This window comes from Neofelis nebulosa, chromosome 4, assembly GCF_028018385.1.
Source record: "Neofelis nebulosa isolate mNeoNeb1 chromosome 4, mNeoNeb1.pri, whole genome shotgun sequence".
Lineage (NCBI taxonomy): Eukaryota > Metazoa > Chordata > Mammalia > Carnivora > Felidae > Neofelis > Neofelis nebulosa.
In genome coordinates this window covers 167,925,253-167,942,908 of record NC_080785.1, presented here as the reverse complement: position 1 = coordinate 167,942,908, position 17,656 = coordinate 167,925,253, and the positions used below count along the sequence as shown (strand labels likewise).

Genomic DNA, 17,656 nt, shown 5'->3' with positions numbered 1-17,656 from the left:
GGGGAATAAGAAAAATCAATGTGTGCTCTCAAGGAGACCCCATGTCACACACCTGAGCTTGAAAAAATGAAGCCATTTAACATCCAGTGCCACAAGTGAAAGGAATCAGCACTGATGAGTGATTTGCATACTGCATCCACATTTCTTGCTTTATTTTAACTTAATCTCAATCTGCAATATGCCATTTTCCCCAATGTGTAAAAATTACATGCACTTACATTTGGAGACATGAAACCACTGAGCAGGACTGCCGACAAAAGCAGAAGATGAACTTGAGATCTGCTTTGAGCACCTTGTGTCATTTCAATGACACAAAGACCCCATCTCAGCATATGAAGAAAAATCTGCAGAATCACAGCTTCTACACTGTGCTCAAGATAAAAGAAAGAAGGGAAACTATCAGGCACTTTATGGTTTAAAAAAAAAGGAAACCATGCTTTTCAGAAAACAGGTACCTCTTAAATTTACCCACGTGATAACAATTTGAAAGTCAGAATTGACTACATCCCAGTTTGCAGAATTTGCATGTATCTCTGACCACCAGGAATTAACCAGAAGGATCACAGGTTTTTAACTGTACCCTGCATGGAACAGTCACTAGCCTTTGGTTGAATCCTTTTAATACATGACTACACCCACCTGGCATGAAGGTGTGAGAATCCATGCATTTTACCCCACCCTAATAGAAAAAGACATTTTCTGTTCTGAGACACTTTTCCCTAAGTGAACATTCTCTGCATATGTCAGAGAAACACAAGTCAGTAGGAACAGGAATGACCTAACACACTTACTACCCACTGACCTAATGGGAAGAAAGGGGCAGAAAAAATTCAGTAACTTTACACATGCTAAACGTGAGGCTGGCATAAAAGAAAACAATCAGTGCTGAGCTACCTAAGTACAGCACTGCTCACAGGTGACAGGTGACCTGCGGACATCAACCTGAGCTCTTTGCTCCTGGGAAAACCTCAGTGGAAGGGGAAACGCACGCTCTCCCCATCCTGTTGGAGTCTGGAAAACAGCAAGCTGCAGAGAGGGCCCCTCTTCCCCATCAGACCAGGAGAAGACTCACAGAGAAGTCCCCCTTTTTCATGCACGACAGGGTCACATGCAGACCCTCCCTCAAATCCATACTTTGTGTCTCACCCATGATTAGCTCAGCTGCTTGTCCCCCTGACCAAAGGGCACAAAATGCTTGCTGGTCCCACTTTTTTTGGCTTTCTCCTTCCTCCAGACCCCTGAACGTGGACTTGCTCTCAGGCTGAGCCACACACAGCCCCTCCTGGGGACAGGGGAGCAGGCTGGCCTCAAGGAACCATCACGTCAGCATCACACCTGCTCATGCCTCCTTTCCTTCCTCCTCTCCTCCCTTCAGACACTTGCAGGTCTTATGCTCACCATGTTCTCCCCATTGATGCAGCCACTGCCCCTAACACAACAGCAACTCTGGTCCCACTCCCACTACTGGGGGCCCCTGCCCCCAGTGCAACAGTGCCTATCCCCCCCACCCAGCCTATGCAATCCTTCCTGTCAATACAGGACTCTCCTTACTCAATTCAGATTCTTCATTTGACTCTGTCCAACAACACCCCTTTCCTACCCAAACTTTACCCAGGCCACTGTCCTCCCCACAGGCCCCTGAACTGTGGGTGGCCCACACTCTGAGCCAACAAAGCCTTCCTTCACCACAGGGGCCCGATCCTGACAATGGGCTTTCTTGCTCATCTCTGCCACACAGAAAAGCAAAACCTGGTCCCATTTCACTGAAGATGCTGGAGGATCCCAGAGACTGCACTTGGTTCTTGTTAGCACTTTGCACTAAAGTGTCCTCAGCCTAGTTCGATCTGAGTTTCTCTCCCGGGACCACTGTGAGTCCCCTGATCCTCATTCCAAGCTTTACTACCCCTGGAGGTGGTGGTCCTGACTCCTTTCACCAGGTAGGACTCAGCTGATCACAGGGAAGCTGTCAGATAGGGATTTGACGGGACTATGGACACCCGCCCCCCACCCACAGCAGAGTCTTGAGATGGGACCCTGGGACCCACAGGTGGAGAAGGGACAGGACACCAGAAACCCACCCACAATCTAGAGCAGAGACTCAGGATGGAAAATCCCGGGAACACATGTGGGCATGTGATGAGACACCGAACACCCACACCATCCCTGGCCCAAGGCAAAGAGTTGGGACAAGACCCTGGGGGTCTACTCAAGGGGAGAGGCCAGGATGCCAGGACTGCACCCAGTGGTCCACTGCAGAACATCTGGACACATCCTGTCAGACATCAAGGAGGAGAGGGGACACGGGCTAGGACGGCATCCCGCGGCCCATGGCAGAGAATCGGTTGGGGATCCGCAGGACATGCACCAGGAAAGGGACAGGACTAGGGAACCGCACCCCACGGCCTAGAGAGGAGACTCGGGTCAGGAACCTGGGACACTCAAGGAGACGAGACAGACGCTGGAACACCACTGCACGACCAGAAGTGGAGACTCGGAATGGGAGCCACAGGGTCTGGGAGACCCAGGCCCGCGGCCCCTTCCAGGGGTTCCAGCTGGTGGGAACGAGCCCCTCCGGGTCTCACTTGGGCCGGACTCATCATCTCGAGGCTCTGCTCCGGGGTCTCCAGGCGTCCTCCACTCGGCACTGCGGCCCCGGGCGTGTGCGAGCTCCGCAAAGGGGAGCCTGAGCCCGCGGGGAACGCGGATTCACGTCCATGAGGTGGGATTGCGCCCGCCCCCGGGCCTGATTGGATGGTTCCCGGGCCCTCCTGCCCGGATTGGGCAATACTTCAGGTCCTGCAACCTCATTGGATGGTGTTCCAAACGGGCCTTTGTGTTCTGATTGGACGGTAATTCCGGGGCCCTGGGGCCCCACATTGAGCAGATGCCCAATCCCCATCCCCAGTCCTGCCTCCTGCTCCCTGAGTGGCAGGCTGGCAATACACACGGTCTGATCCCTGTGCCCCTAGGTTGCAGAATGCGCTCCTGGCCTGCTCACCCGCCTGCATCCTCCTGTCCCGGGAGTCTGACTCAGTTTCTCCGCAAAGTCTCCCTTGTCCAGTGCGGGATGGGCACGTGACTAAACAGAAGGGCTGGTTGATGCTTGTGTTCGAGGTGCAGGGGGGAGGGTGATGGTGCCCTTTGTCCCCTGTGTTTAAGAACAATTCAGGGGGCGCCTGGGTGGCTCAGTCGGTTAAGCGTCCGACTTCAGCTCAGGTCACGATCTCGCGGTCCGTGAGTTCAAGCCCCGCATGGGGCTCTGGGCTGATGGCTCAGAGCCTGGAGCCTGCTTCCGATTCTGTGTCTCCCTCTCTCTCTGCCCCTCCCCTGTTCATGCTCTGTCTCGCTCTGTCTCAAAAATAAATAAATGCTAAAAAAAAAAAAAAATTTTAAAAAAAGAACAATTCAGTGAATGGTGACGTCACCACCTGGAAGGCAAGGTCTCCCTGGGTTTTGACCTGACCCTTTGACGTGCCCCCCTCCATGGGATGTGGAACCCTGTGGTCCCAGCAGGAACAGCCACAGGTGTGACACCAGGTGTGCGTTATATTCTGCAAGGAAAGACCCGGCAGATGGGAGTTTGTAGTCAGTCCCTGTGAATGTGGAACCAACCAGGCTCTATTTCCTTCCTCAGATGGTGTATTCATGTGGGACAGCTCTGTGAACATACAAAATAAAAGAACACCTGAATTTTACTTTTAAAAGTGTGAGCACAAGAGCACCGGGGCAGCTCGGTTGGTTGAGCTTCCCACATCAGCTCAGACCATGATCTCAGTTTGTGAGTTTGAAACCCCCATCTGGCTTGCTGCTGTCAGCACAGAACCTGCTTCAGATCTTCTATTCACCTGCCTCTCTGTCCCTCCCCGACTTGGGCACTCTCCCTCAAAAGTAAATAAAACATTTTAAAAAATGTTTAATGTAAAAGTTTCAAAAAAACATTTTAATTAAAAGTGTGCGTTCATTTTTCAAAACAAATTTAAAGGCCAAAATAACCATGAAACCATGCTCCCAGCCGCCACTGAAATACTTTATGTCTCTACAGATTTGCCTATTCAGCATATTTTATATGAATAGACTCACACTATGGGGCCTGGTGTGTCTGGTGTCTTTCATGCAGCATAATTGTTTCAAGATTCACTCATATTGCAGGACGTGTCTGTCCTTCATTCCTTTCTGGGGGTGAATCACCATCCGTCCTGTGGATACGCCGCACCCTGTTCATCCATCCACACACTGGGGGACACTTGGGACGTTTCCTTCTTTTGCGGGGTCTGCACAGTTTTGCACCTGGCATCCGTGTGCACACATCTGAGTGTCCGTTTCAGTTTATGTAGGACTGGACACTTGGGTCACACTGCAGTTCTGTGTTTCACTTCTTGAGGAACCACCAAACGTTTTCCACGTCAGCTGCCCTGACACTCCCACCAACCAAGCACAGGGTTCCGCTTTCTCCACATCGTGGCCGCCGCTTCTTTTCTGGATTCTGGCTCCTAGCCGTCCTCGTGAGTGGGAAGTGGCATCTCATCGTGGTTCTGACTCGCATCGTCCTGATGGGAGGATCATTTCATGTGTCTATTAGACATTTGTGCATCATCTTAAGAAATGTCTATTGAAGGTTTTCCTCATTCTCTAATTGGGTCAAGTTTTTGTTATTCAGATATAGGGGTTCTCTGTGTATTCTGCAGGATAAAATCTTATACATGCCACTTACAAGGATGTTCTCCCATTTTATGGGTGTCCTTTCAATCTCTCGATAATGACCTTTGATGCACAAAAGACTTTCATCCTGCTGAAGCCTCATTTACCTACTCTTTCTTGTGATCCCTGTGGTTATCCTGTCACAGTTAAGAAACCTTACTGAATGCAAGTTGATGAAGATTTCTTCCTGTGTTTCTATCACTCTTGGGTTACCCAGGAGAGGCCCCCAGGGCTGGGGATTCTCAGCAGAGATGTTTCCAAGGCGTGGAACTGAGATGCTCTGATGACACACATGTCCCTAGACAGTTTAATGTGCAAGGCCATGGAGTTTAAGGTAATGGAGTTTCTGATTTAAGTGATGACCTTTGATTCCCATGTGAATGTACTTCTATATATCCATACCTTCATCATTATTTTCCAACACACAAGTTCTTGATGATTGATCATTCTAGGCTAAGTCCTTGCAGCGCATTGTATAGAAAGGGATGGCTATTATTGAACATTTGTTCCTATTTATAAAACTTAAAAGTATCATTTGTGAAGTGCGAAGAAAAGCTTGGTTATAGTACTGATGGAATTGTCATGACTCAGCTCCTCTTTCCGTATTGATATGGTGGCAACACTGCTTCTCATTCCTTAGAACATGCTACACATTTGCATTTGTTTTGGTGTCTTGACCTCAAAGACTAATACTTGTACACTTTTTACAAAAGGTTCTCTCCTCTTCATGAGAGTTGTTTTGATTTGTGAATAGTAACTTCATTTCTCATTTGTACTGGTTGTCATTTTTCAAACTTGCTTTTTCATAGTGAATAGAAGCAGAAATGTAAGGTCATCCTGAATACCTTCTAATTATTTTTTCTCTGGTTACCTTGATATGTTGGTGATGTTCTATATACACATTCCTTTGGGTAGGAAACAAGACACGTTCCTTCTTTTTTACTGTAATCCTTACACCCGCCTGTCCTGGCACTGGCTGGGAGATCTACGATGCTGTTCAAGGGGACTGCAGTGCTGGGAATTCGTGAGGTATATACAATTCTACTCAACAAGTGACTCATAACACATACATATGTATTCCTTCATAAACCGTATTTGGAGATGTCCTTCAGAATGACTTGAAAGTTCTTATGTATTCCTAAATGACTAAGAATATTTGTCATGCATGAATATTGAATACTATAAAATGCTTTTTCTCTGCCTACTTAGATAGTTTTACACAGTTTTTTTTTTTTTTAATGTGGCACTGGGGTGAGTAGCGGTCATTGATTTTGAGCATTCTACTGGAAATTATACATGAACAAAAATGCACAAAACATGCACCTAACATAAAATTTAAACAACGAGCATTAATGACATCACAACATGAACAAGAAAGGTGGCCACCGCATCCCACATCCTACTTGAATTGGTATTCTGACCAAAAACGCACCCTGCCTCCCTGTGGGCTCCAACAACTCAGCATTGAACACTTCATTTCCTTTTGCTTCCTTACTTTCATCACCTGTGTGCACAATTTCTCCAGTTTCATATTGCATGTAAGCAGAATCAAAAGGCTTGTACCATTTTAAATCAAATCTCCTTTGTTTCAATGTTTGGACTTCTTTCTTTTTAATGTTTATTTATTTTGAGAGACAGAGAGACAGCAGCAACAGGAGTGGGTCAAAATGAGAGGGAGGGAGAGAATCCCAAGCAGGCTCCATGCTGTCAATGCAGAGCCCAATGCCGAGCTCGATCTCGTGAGATCACCACTGGAATCAAAATCAAGAGTTGGACTTGATGGGAACTGACTGACACAGGCACCCCAAAATGCTTGGACTTCTGCACTTTACACTTCACTCATTCGTATTAAACTGTGTTGCCCTTGTAGGCTCAGCAATTTTCCTGACTTGATTCAACGACTTGCAGCTGTTTCAGTGGTCCCCAGTTTATCCACATGAAACCAAAGATCCCAATAACTTCCTATGCAAATTTGTTTTGAATTACAGAAAAATGATTTAACATTTTTTCAATGTTTTATTTTTTTAATCCATTAACATTTTGAAGACATTATCCTCTCCATTTACAAAAAAAAAATTTAACCTTTATTCATTTATGAGAGACAGAGACAAACAGAGCATGAGTCGGGGAGGGGCAGAGAGAGAGGGAGACACAGCATCCAAAGCAGGCTCCAGGCTCCGAGCTGTCAGCACAGAGCCCGACGTGGGGGGGCTCGAACCCACAAACCACGAGATCGTGACCTGAGCTGAAGTCGGACACCCAACCCACGGAGCCCCCACACACCTGTCCTCTCCTTTCATTTGCACTATTTCAACTCCATCTCGACGGCCCCAGAGTGATCGCCTCCTGCTCCACCAAGACCTTGTCCACGTGAGGACCCACATCTCAGTGGATGCATCACCATCATACCAGTTGTTCCTGAACAAAACAATGGAGTCTCCTTGGACTCTCTCTCAGCCCACCTCTAAACCAGGCAACTCTGATGGCTCCAACTTCAAATTCTCTTTGCGCACGAACCTCCACATCATTGCCACTGCTGCCAGCCCAGTGTGACCCACCAGCTTTTGCGACGTCACCATCCTGCTCTGTTGTCATGGTAACGGTGGGGTCCTGTGAGGGTGGCCCAACAGCTCTTCATGAAGGTCCACACCATCCACCACCAAAGTCAGTATTCCTGGTCAGCCAGTGCATGCGACCCACCCTATCCTGCCCCCTCACTCTGCTGTGGGCACAGTGGCTTCCAGCTGTCCCTCGGATACCCAAGGTCCCCTCCCTGCTTCAGAATGCATTCCTCTCCTGGGGCTGCTGTAACAGCGCCACACACTGGGCGGCTGAGAGGACAGACATTTGTGGTGTCACAACTGAGGTGGCTGGAAGCTTGAGATCAAGTTGTCTGCAAGATTGGTTCCTTCTGGAGGCTCTAAGGGACAATCTGACCCACTTCTGATGGTTGCCAACAACCCTATGCATTCCTTGGCCGGTAGACACATCATGCCAATCCCTGCTTCTGTCTCACATGGTCAAGCTCTGTCTTCAGTGCAGGCCTCTGTGTCCAAATTTCCAGGTTTTATAAGGACATCCATCACTGGGGGGAAGACCTACCCTAATCCAGTGTGGCTTCATCTTCCTTACATGTGCAAACAGTTTATTTCTAGATAAGGCTGTATTCTGAGGTTCCACGTGGATATGAAATGTGGGGGGTACAATACTGAACCGAGTATGTGTATGTTTGTACTGCATATACCTTGTCATGAATTTAGGTATTGACTTCCAGTGTTACCTGAAATCATTATTTTACTGCTTTGGTTTCCTAGATCTTTTGACCATATATACAGCTATCTCTCTAAAATATACCCGTTTCAGACTATATGTATTTGTAAGAAATACATAATCTCCATATACCTTTTCCTTTTGTCCCTTCACTGTACTATATTTTTCCATGCGACTGTGAAAGGTCAATAAAATTACGTAGATAATTATGGTTCTGCTGAATTATTTCATTGTGGATAAGGCTAACAGCCACTTTTCCCAGAATCCCCATATTCGTGGTTCTAGGTGACAACTCACTGGTGGCCTGAGTATTGAAAGTAGAGGTGAAGATGCCCTAGTCTAGTGTTGGGGTCACCATACAGATGGACAAATGCATAGGGGTTTATTTGCCAACAGCCTGCAGCCCAAATTTCTAACTAGCAGCCTGTCAATCAAAGCAGGTACCAAACCAAACACTAACCTTTTCCCCTCCTATTTTCTTAGCAGTCTTGCCTTCCACTCATGTCTCTACGACCCTCCCCCGCCCCGAATATGGATCAGATGCCATGGTCAGAAAGCCACAGCTTTGAGTTTTCCACCCAGTCCCACTGTTTCCCCCGAGCCACTGATTTAAACTGTCATGCTTCTTGAATTTCTCTGGTGCTTTGACTCCCCCTTCCTTAATGAGTCTTGAGTATGTGTAACATATCATTTGTATAGCAAGCACCCATTCTCTCAGTGATTGTGGAAGGCCAGACATCTTGATTCCAGGACAACAGATATAATGGCACAGCTAAAAACCACATGGGACTCTGACCCTCTACTGCCCTGTTGAGTGTCTGCACTGTTGTATCCTTCCGTGTGAGAAATGAGCACCTTCCTCATATCTCAGGCGGGATGTGGGAGATTTCTCTTACTTCAAGCCAAGAATTCATTAAGTGTTCACTTTTTATATTGTGATTAAAAACGGTGTGCATTTGTTTAGTCAAACACAAGTTTGTATGCATGTTGCCCAGAAGAAAACTCGTTAATCATTTTTAAACCACATGTATACTAATGAATGTAATTCTCTTTACTTTTCATTGGCTGAGAGATTTTATCAAAATATGTGTTTCCACCTATGGGGTGTTAAATCTGTCTGGCTAGTTCTCATGAGACAATTCTTAGTTGAAAGTCTCATGCATTTTTGGTCATAATACCAGGTACATTATGATTGTATGGTTGTTTCCCTTCAGGTCAATTTTTAAAATCCTTGCATACGCAAGACTGTCGTTAACATGACTGTAGTACATTAATAACTCTAGGATAATGACTTTGTGAAAGACCTCCAAAGAACACCAGGACCAAACCTATAGCCAGAGAGGATCATATTACCTTGGCCATACTTTTGCAAATCCTTTTTTTTTTTTTTCCAATTAAGATTCCATTTTATTATTTTCTTTTCATTTTTTCACGTTTTATTTTTGAGAGACAGAGACAGAGTGCTAGTGGGACAGAAACAAAGAGAGAGGGAGACACAACCCAAAGCAGGCTCCAGGCTCTGAGCTGTCAGCACAGAGCGCAATGCGGGGCACAAACTCACGAGCTGTGAGATCATGACCTAAGCTGAAATCAGACGCTTAAAACGACTGAGCCACCCAGTTGCCCATTAAGATTCCATTTTATTATTTGCTTACCTCACCCCACACACAATATGGGGCTCAAACCCACAATCCAAGACCAAGAATACCGTGCTCTATTGACCTAGTCAATCACATACCCTGCAAATCCTTTTAAAGGCACCGAAGCAGCAATACGTTTCCCTTCGACGTCCAGCCCAACAGGATGTTATGCACCATTGCATGACCAAATACCAAGGGTACCACCAAAAACATTTCGTCCCATAGCTGGAATGTCTTTGGGGCACCTCAGAACTGCAGAATGTTATGGAAACAATGAAGTGTTTTTATCTCTAATAAGGATAAAAATGAAGAGGCTCCTATGTCCAGAATTTATCAGATGGCATACTTTGGCTGGCTGATGTGGCTGATATTAAGGGTACTGGTCATTCCACACTTTACCTCCTCGGGGCCAGAGGAAAGCACCCCAGTGGTATTTCCACCACAATGACTGCTCATGGAAAAAAAAAAAAAAAAAAAGCAAACCTGAGTTATGGTTCAAAGGGATGTTCTTCTAAGTCATAATTTAGAAGAAAACCAACCGAAGACACTAATAATGACTCCCAGAAACACAAAACCAGTATCAACTTTAAAAATTGAAGAAGAGGGGTGCCTGGGTGGCTCAGTCGGTTGGGCGTCTGACTTCGGCTCAGGTCACGATCTCGCAGTCTGTGAGTTCGAGCCCTGCATCGGGCTCTAGGCTGATGGCTCAGAGCATGGAGCCTGCTTCCGAGTCTGTGTCTCTCTCTCTCTCTGCCCCTCCCCCATTCATGCTCTGTCTCTCTCTGTCTCAAAAATAAATAAATGTTAAAAAAAAATTTAAAAAAATTGAAGAACAATGGGCACCTGGTTGACTCAGTCGGTTCAGCATATGACTTCAGCTCAGGTCACAATCTCACAGTTCATGGGTTCGGGCCCCACACTGGGCTCTGCATTTACAGCTCAGAACCTGGCGCCTGCTTGTATATCTCCCTCTCTCTCTCTGCCCCTCCCCCATGTGTGTACTCTCTTGCTCTCAAAAATAAACATTTCTTAAATTTTTCAAAAAACTGAATAAAAAGACAGAATTGATATGAAAATATAACACCCAATAATAAGGACAGAAAAGTAGAGTAGACACAAAATGAGAATATTCCAGTTTCACAACAGAGGACAGAAAAGAACTTTCGAAAATACAAGTCTCATATCATGATAATGTAACAAGAACATTTTGGAATGTATAACTCAATAAATTTTCTTTGTAAAAGTATATAAAGTTATATGTACACACCAGCAACAGACACATTTTTATCACCTATGGGTCCAAAAGACATTGTAATGGGAAAGAGACATGTACATAACCGTGTGATTACTTCAAGTCTGAGGTAACAACATCTAGGTCACACAGCTGTAGAGGACAAAGAAGGCCACTTAAAACCATCAGTGTTAACATCAGTGGCACAAACTAGGAATTCATACACTTGGGATCCCAATCAAGGAAGAGGCACCTGGAAACTCAAAACCATATTCACAACAATGAAAATATTTCTCTCCCGCCTGAATTTTCATGAACAAAATACATGAAGTTCTATACCTGAATTTTTCCCAAAATTGTGTCCATTCAGGATCATCTCCATTGTACTGGCTCGCATTTTCAGTAAGAATTTAAGGGAGAATAGATGCTATGCCACAGTGTGTCTGTGCTCACAGACTCCTGGGATACCCAAAGGCTTTTCCATGGTGCTTTAGTTCACATGGGTCCTCGAAGGGAAGAGGGACGACTGAAGGCTTTCCCACACAGCAGTCATTCATAAGGTTCTGCCCAGGACTTTGGGACACTGGAAGGTCTTAGCAGAGTCCTTGCATACAGAGGCTTACTGTCCACTGTGCAGCCTCACATGTTCTTGAAGGAAGCAGTGATCTGTCAAGGTCTCTCCCCAGGGTGTTTCTTCATATGCGCTCGAAGAGACGAGGAGAACTTGTACACCTTCCCACACTTCTTACATTCATAGGATTTAATGGTGCTGTGTGTTTTCAAATGACTTTGAAAAATTTGCAGCTGATTGAAAGCTTTCCCACACTCGATACACTCAAAAGGTCTCTCCGCAGCGTGTGTCCTCATATGGGCTCGCAGGCTAGCAGGAGAGGTAAAGGCATTCCCACACCGCTGACATTCGTAAGATCTCCCTCCAGAGTGTGTCCTCATATGTACTCCCAGGTTTGAAGGAGATGGGAAGGCTTTCCCACAGTGCTGACATTTAAAGGGTTTTTCCTCAGTGTGGGTCCGCACATGTATCCTTAGGTCTCTGTGATACCTGAAGGTTTTGCCACACTCCTCGCATTCATAGGGTTTCACTACATTGTGTGTGGTCATGTGACGTTCAAAAGGTCGATGCTTCCTGAAAGTTTCCCCACACTCCTTACATTCCAAGTGTCCATCCCCTGAGTGTCTTCTCATAATATGTAGTACGAGGGTGTAGTGACGAAGGAAGGCTTTCCCACAGTGCTGACATTTATTGGGTCTCTCCCCAGTGTGTCTCCTCATATGTTCTCGCAGGCACGACTTATACCTGAAGGCTTTCCCACACTCCTGACATTCATAGGGTTTCTCCCCCGTGTGTGTTGTCACATGTTCTTGTAGGCATGACTTATACCTGAAGGCTTTCCCACACTCCGGACATTCATAGGGTCTCTCCCTGGTGTGTGTTGTCACATGTCCTCGCAGATTCCACTGATATCTGAAGGCTTTCCCACACTGCTTACATTCATACGGTCTTTCCCCAGTGTGTGTCCTCATATGTATTCTCAGGTGTGTTTGATCCCCAAAGCCCCTGTCACATTCCTTACATTCATAGGGTTTCACTATACTGTGAATAACCATGTGACGTTTAATATGATGATACTTCCGGAAGGATTTCCCACATCCCTTACATTCATAGGGTCTTTCCCCAGTGTGTGTCCTCATATGAACTCGCAGGTCTGAGTGATGCCTAAAGGCTCTGCCACACTCCAAACATTCATAGGGTTTCACTACATTGTGTGTGGTCATGTGACATTCAAAATGTAGACGTTTCTTGAAAGTTTTGCCACACTCCTTACATTCAAAGGGTGCATATCCTGTGTGTTTTCTCTCAGGTATTCGAAAGGAATGCTGACCAGGGAAGGCTTTCCCACCCGGCTGATATTTATAGGGTTTCTCCCGAGCGTGGGTCCTGACATGGTTTTGCAGGCTTGACTTATACCCGAAGGCTCTCCCACACTCCTGACATTCATAGGGTCTCACCCCAGTGTGAATTCTCACATGACGTGTAAGGTAGCAGTGATACACGAAGGTTTTCCCACACGTGTCACACACATGGACCCTCTGTCCACAGTGACCTTGCACATGACGTTTAAAGGAAGCTGTGCAAGTGAAAGTTTTCCCACATTTCTTGCACTCTATAGACTTTTTACTACGGAGACTCTTCGCATATGTCTCCGATGCTCTCCCGGTGACCTGACCTTCACAGGGTTTCTCTACAAGGTCTGTGTCCACATGAGTGTTGAGGCTCGTAACAGAGCTGCAAGCCTGCCCACACTCCTCACCAGGACTAGGTTTGAGTCGTGGGTGAGGTCTTCGCGGCTTCTCTAGGAAGGAACCATCTGCAAAGGCTTCTCTACACTTAGTGCATTCACAGGATTTGCCTCCAGTAGGACACCCCTCATGCACAGTAAGACTTGTAATTGGGTTCAGGGTTTCTCCACATTGATCTCCTTCAATACGTTCACAGACACTCTCCACCAAAGGACTTCTGTTCAAAATAGGAAGGTACATGGTTAGGAAATGATGATTAGAAACTATCTCTTTATTAATTAATGATCTATTGATGTTTGTTAATCATTATTGCACTATATAATGGCCACTGTCAATGAATAGTGATGTTTGTGGCACTGTCTGCATGGTTACAAAATGGTAAAAGCCTAAAACCCATCATGCTTATGCCATAATCTCTGGCTCAAACAGAGTCATAACATTTTGGGATTCATACATATAGTTTTCTCTGACCATTTATTCCAATGCAATGTTTTTTCACATGATCAATACCTAGAATAAATTTATAAAAACTTCTTGTGAAAATTTTGACGACACGATCGTTGTGCTAGGTTTACAGCTGCTCTCTAATTTCAGGTCAGTCTCACAATCGCCAACATCCTCCCTTACTCCCTTGCAAGTGTCACTCACCTCAAAAGCCCTTCTTGCTTTCGGGTCAGATCTCCATTGCTGTGAAATTTCTGCTTCTCTACAAACACAGAACAGGAATCATTTTTTGTAAACATTAGTATTTTCTCTTCACTCAGAGGCTTATTCTCCAAAGAATTCTGCTAAGTCTTTGATCCATTCATTTTACCTTGACTGGGAGAAACTATAAGAATTGGGAGCCTAGAGGGCACCTGGGTGACTCGGTCGGTTAGGCGTCTGACCAGCTCAGGTCATGGTCTCACAGTCTATGAGTTTGAGCCCCATGTCGGGCTCTGTGCTGACAGCTTGGAGCCTGGAGCCTGCTTCAGATTCTGTGTCTCCCTCTCTCTCTGCCTCTCCCCTGCTCATGCTCTGTCTCTCTGTCTCAAAAATAAATAAAAACATTTTAAAAATAAAAAAAAAAGAATTGGGAGCCTAGTTGAATTTCGTGGAAATGACCTGATGCATAGGGTTAAAAAACAGACCATATGTCTACTTCTATTCATACTAATCCCTAAATGTAAATGAACTTCATCACGAAGAACGGTCACGGGACTAAAAACTTCTGAGGACCTTTGGGACATGGGACTTTGGCAATAATAGAGAAAGTGTCTGAACTGACAGCCCATTCATTCAGAAATACTTCAAACAAGATGCAGACTAATGTGGAGATAAGACTTATTAGAAGAGGCAGTTAGGAAGGAACTGGGCAAAATACACACATCCACACCCTGCCTCTACAGGAAGACAGAAAGACTGGCCACGTGGGCTACGGTGGATGAAAAGTCCAACAGGGAGGACAGGTGACTGGCAGACATCACCCTGCTCAAACAAAGACTGAGTCACGTTTCTAATGGATGTGTCCAAATGCCAATCCCTTCTCCAGAACCTGGTCCACCTGACGGTTGGCCTGTTCTGAAGGCACATGGGCCCTCAGCGGAGGCTGCCTGCACTGCCCCAGCTGCCATTAGGAGATTAGATGGTGTGTGTGTGGCTGCTGCCCTGACCCTGAAAAGAGCTCAGCAGAAGGGAGGATCTGAAGGGCAACAAGCAATCTGGAAGATGGGCCTAACTTTCGTCTTCACAGTCATGATGACTGGTAATTGTGGGACTTTTTATTATTCATTCATTCATTCATTCATTCACTCACTCATTTTTTGGTAGAAGCATACTGACCTATATATTCGTGTCAGGTGTGCAACATGGGGATTCAACGATTCCATACATTACAAAATGCTCACCATAAGAAGTGTAATTGCTGTCACTATACAAAACTACAAAATTATTGACCATATTCCCTGTGCTCTACTTTTCCTTCCCATGACTTATTCAATTAAGTGCAAATCTGTCCTTCTCAATCCCCTCCATGATTTCACCTGTCTCTCAATCCCATTCCAATCTCACAAACACCAATTTGTTGTCTACGGTTTTAAGTCTGTTCCTATTTTCTGTTGTCTGTTCATTTTGTCATTTAGATTCCACATATTCCACATGTAAGTAACGTGTTTTGTTGGTCTCTCTGTCGGACTTATTTACTTGGTATAATACTCTCTAGGTCCATCCATGTTGTCACAAACGTCACGAATTCGTCCCTTTTGTATTACTGAGGGATAGTCCCTTGTATGAAGATACAACATCTTCATTATCCATTCATCTGTTGAAGGACACCTGCATTGCTTCCCTATGTTGAGTACAGCGAGTAACAGTCCGGTGAACCAGAGGGTGCACATGTCTTATCGTGCTGGCTTTTTTTCTTTGGTGAACTACCCAGAAGTGGAATTATGGGCTATATGTTAGGTTTCATTTTATTGTGGAAATTCCAAACTGTTTGCCAAGCTGGTTGCGCCCATTTAAACCCCACAGACGAGGAGTTTCCTTTTCTCCACATCCTCACCAACACTCGTATTTCCTGTCTTTTTGACACTAGCCATTCCGGCTGCTGTGAGGGGACAGCTCATTGTGGTTTTGATGTGCACTTCCCTGAGGATTAGTGATACTGAGCAGCTTTTCATGTGCCAAGTGGCCACCTCTGTTATTTTCTGTGGGAAAATGTCTGTTATGTTTGCTATGTTCCCCTTTCAATTTTTTATTTTTCCTTTTGTTTCCCTTACCTGAAGGGATGAGTCCACAAAAATACTGCTAAGGCTGATGTCCATGAGTTTAGCACCTCTGTTTTGTCTTAAGCTGTGTATGGGTTCAAGTCCTACACCGAGGTGTTTAATCCATATTGAGTTTCCTTTCACGTAAGGGGTATGAAGCTGGCCCAGTTTCACCTCCTTACAAGTAGCTGCCTCATTTTCCCAACACCATTTATTGAAGAGACAGTCTTTTCCCCATTGTATATTCTCTGCTCCTTCTTTAGAGACTCTTTAACCGTATAAACACGGGTTCATTTCTGGACTCTCTATTCTGTTGCCTTGATGTTGGTGTCTGGATTTGTGCCAGTACTATCCTGTTTTGTTGAGTATAGTTTGAAATCTGGGACTGTTTTATTCAGCTTTGGTATGCCTTCTCAAAACTGCTTTGGTTATTTGGAATCTTTTCTGTTCCACACAGAATTTAGAATTTCTTGCTATAGTTCTTTGAAAACTACTATCAATATATTGATAGGGATTGCACTGAATATGTAGAGCGCTTTTCATGGTATAGGCATTTGCAAAACAATTGGTCCATACTATCCATGACAAAGGTGTGGCATTCCCTTTATTGTGTCATCTTCAATGTCTTTCATTAAATATTTTATACCTGCCAGAGTACAAATCTTTCAACTTCCTTGGTTACTTTTAAGACAGTAGCCTGTAGTTTTTGAAGTAACTGAATATGGGTTTGTTTTCTTAATTTCTCTGCTGTTCTGGTAGTAAATATAGAAATGGAACAGATTTTGGAATATTAATTTGTGTTCTGCAACGTTACTAAATCCATGTATTAGTTCTAGTAGTACTTGGTAAAGTCCTAAGGATATTCTATGGACAGTCTCATGTGATTTGCAAATATTGAGCTTTTCTTCCTCCTCCTGAAAAGACCAGTGAAGGTATGGAGCCATCCTTACCCACGGAGGACAGGTTTCTGCAGGTCTCCAGCATCACATCTCTGTAGAGCTTCCTCTGACCACGATCCAGCAAAGCCCACTCTTCTGGGGTGAACTTCACAGCCACATCCTCAAAGACCACAGAGGCCTGAAACATACCACACACTCTATTGCAGCAAAGCTCCATCATCACCCATGTGTGTGGGAGGATGAAAGGTGACAGGCAGGGAGCTGCACTCCATTCCTAGGACCCCTGAGTCACAACAGAGGGTGAAGACAACAGCTGACATGGACTTACACACACCCAATTTACTGGGATATTTACACTGAGACAGATCTGAGCAGACCAGTACTGTGCAGACTGAAAACTGAAATATTCACTCGGACAACACACAGACCGGAGGACACACGCTTGGCTTGCTCTAAGACAATTATGCCTCGTCAGCTCCAAGAACTGCGACCAGAATGTCAGGATGCTGTGGACACTCAGATTCCAGGGCTGCTTGATGTGAGCAGCTCTCGCCCTGGAAGGAACAAGGGCAAGAAGCCTGCTGGAGTCCCCTCTCTTCCGACAGAGGCAGACACGACCCTTTCCCCAGATTAGGTGGGCTCTGGGCACCGACACAGGCCAGGGCCTGGGCGCCTGGCACACCTAGTGTGTAAGACGAGTCCGGGGCCTTAAGAAACTTGGAAGTCAGCAGGGCCGCTCCAACATTTAACCCAGGGCCCAGAATTCAAGGAAAAGGGCACCAGAAGGAAGAGTCCCTGAGGGATTGATGGGGACACAGCCACCGCTCACGTTAACACAGGAGGAAGAATCACAGC

At 45.5% G+C, this 17,656-nt stretch overlaps 1 protein-coding gene across 6 annotated transcripts in view; it reads right to left on the bottom strand.

The window, feature by feature from the left end:
* Positions 1-17,656, bottom strand: part of LOC131510824 (zinc finger protein 555-like) — a 106,099-nt gene that overhangs the window by 83,296 nt on the left and 5,147 nt on the right. For 2 of the 6 annotated variants that reach the window (XM_058728400.1, XM_058728406.1), the window contains exon 2: positions 16,853-16,979. The exons of 1 other annotated variant lie outside the window; for it this stretch is intronic. In XM_058728400.1, the coding sequence (XP_058584383.1) occupies positions 16,853-16,979 (127 nt within the window). Of the gene's footprint in view, positions 1-10,713; positions 13,376-13,806; positions 13,865-16,852; positions 16,980-17,656 lie in introns of those variants that run through there. 3 more of the 6 variants (XM_058728398.1, XM_058728404.1, XM_058728403.1) reach the window with 3 other exon arrangements.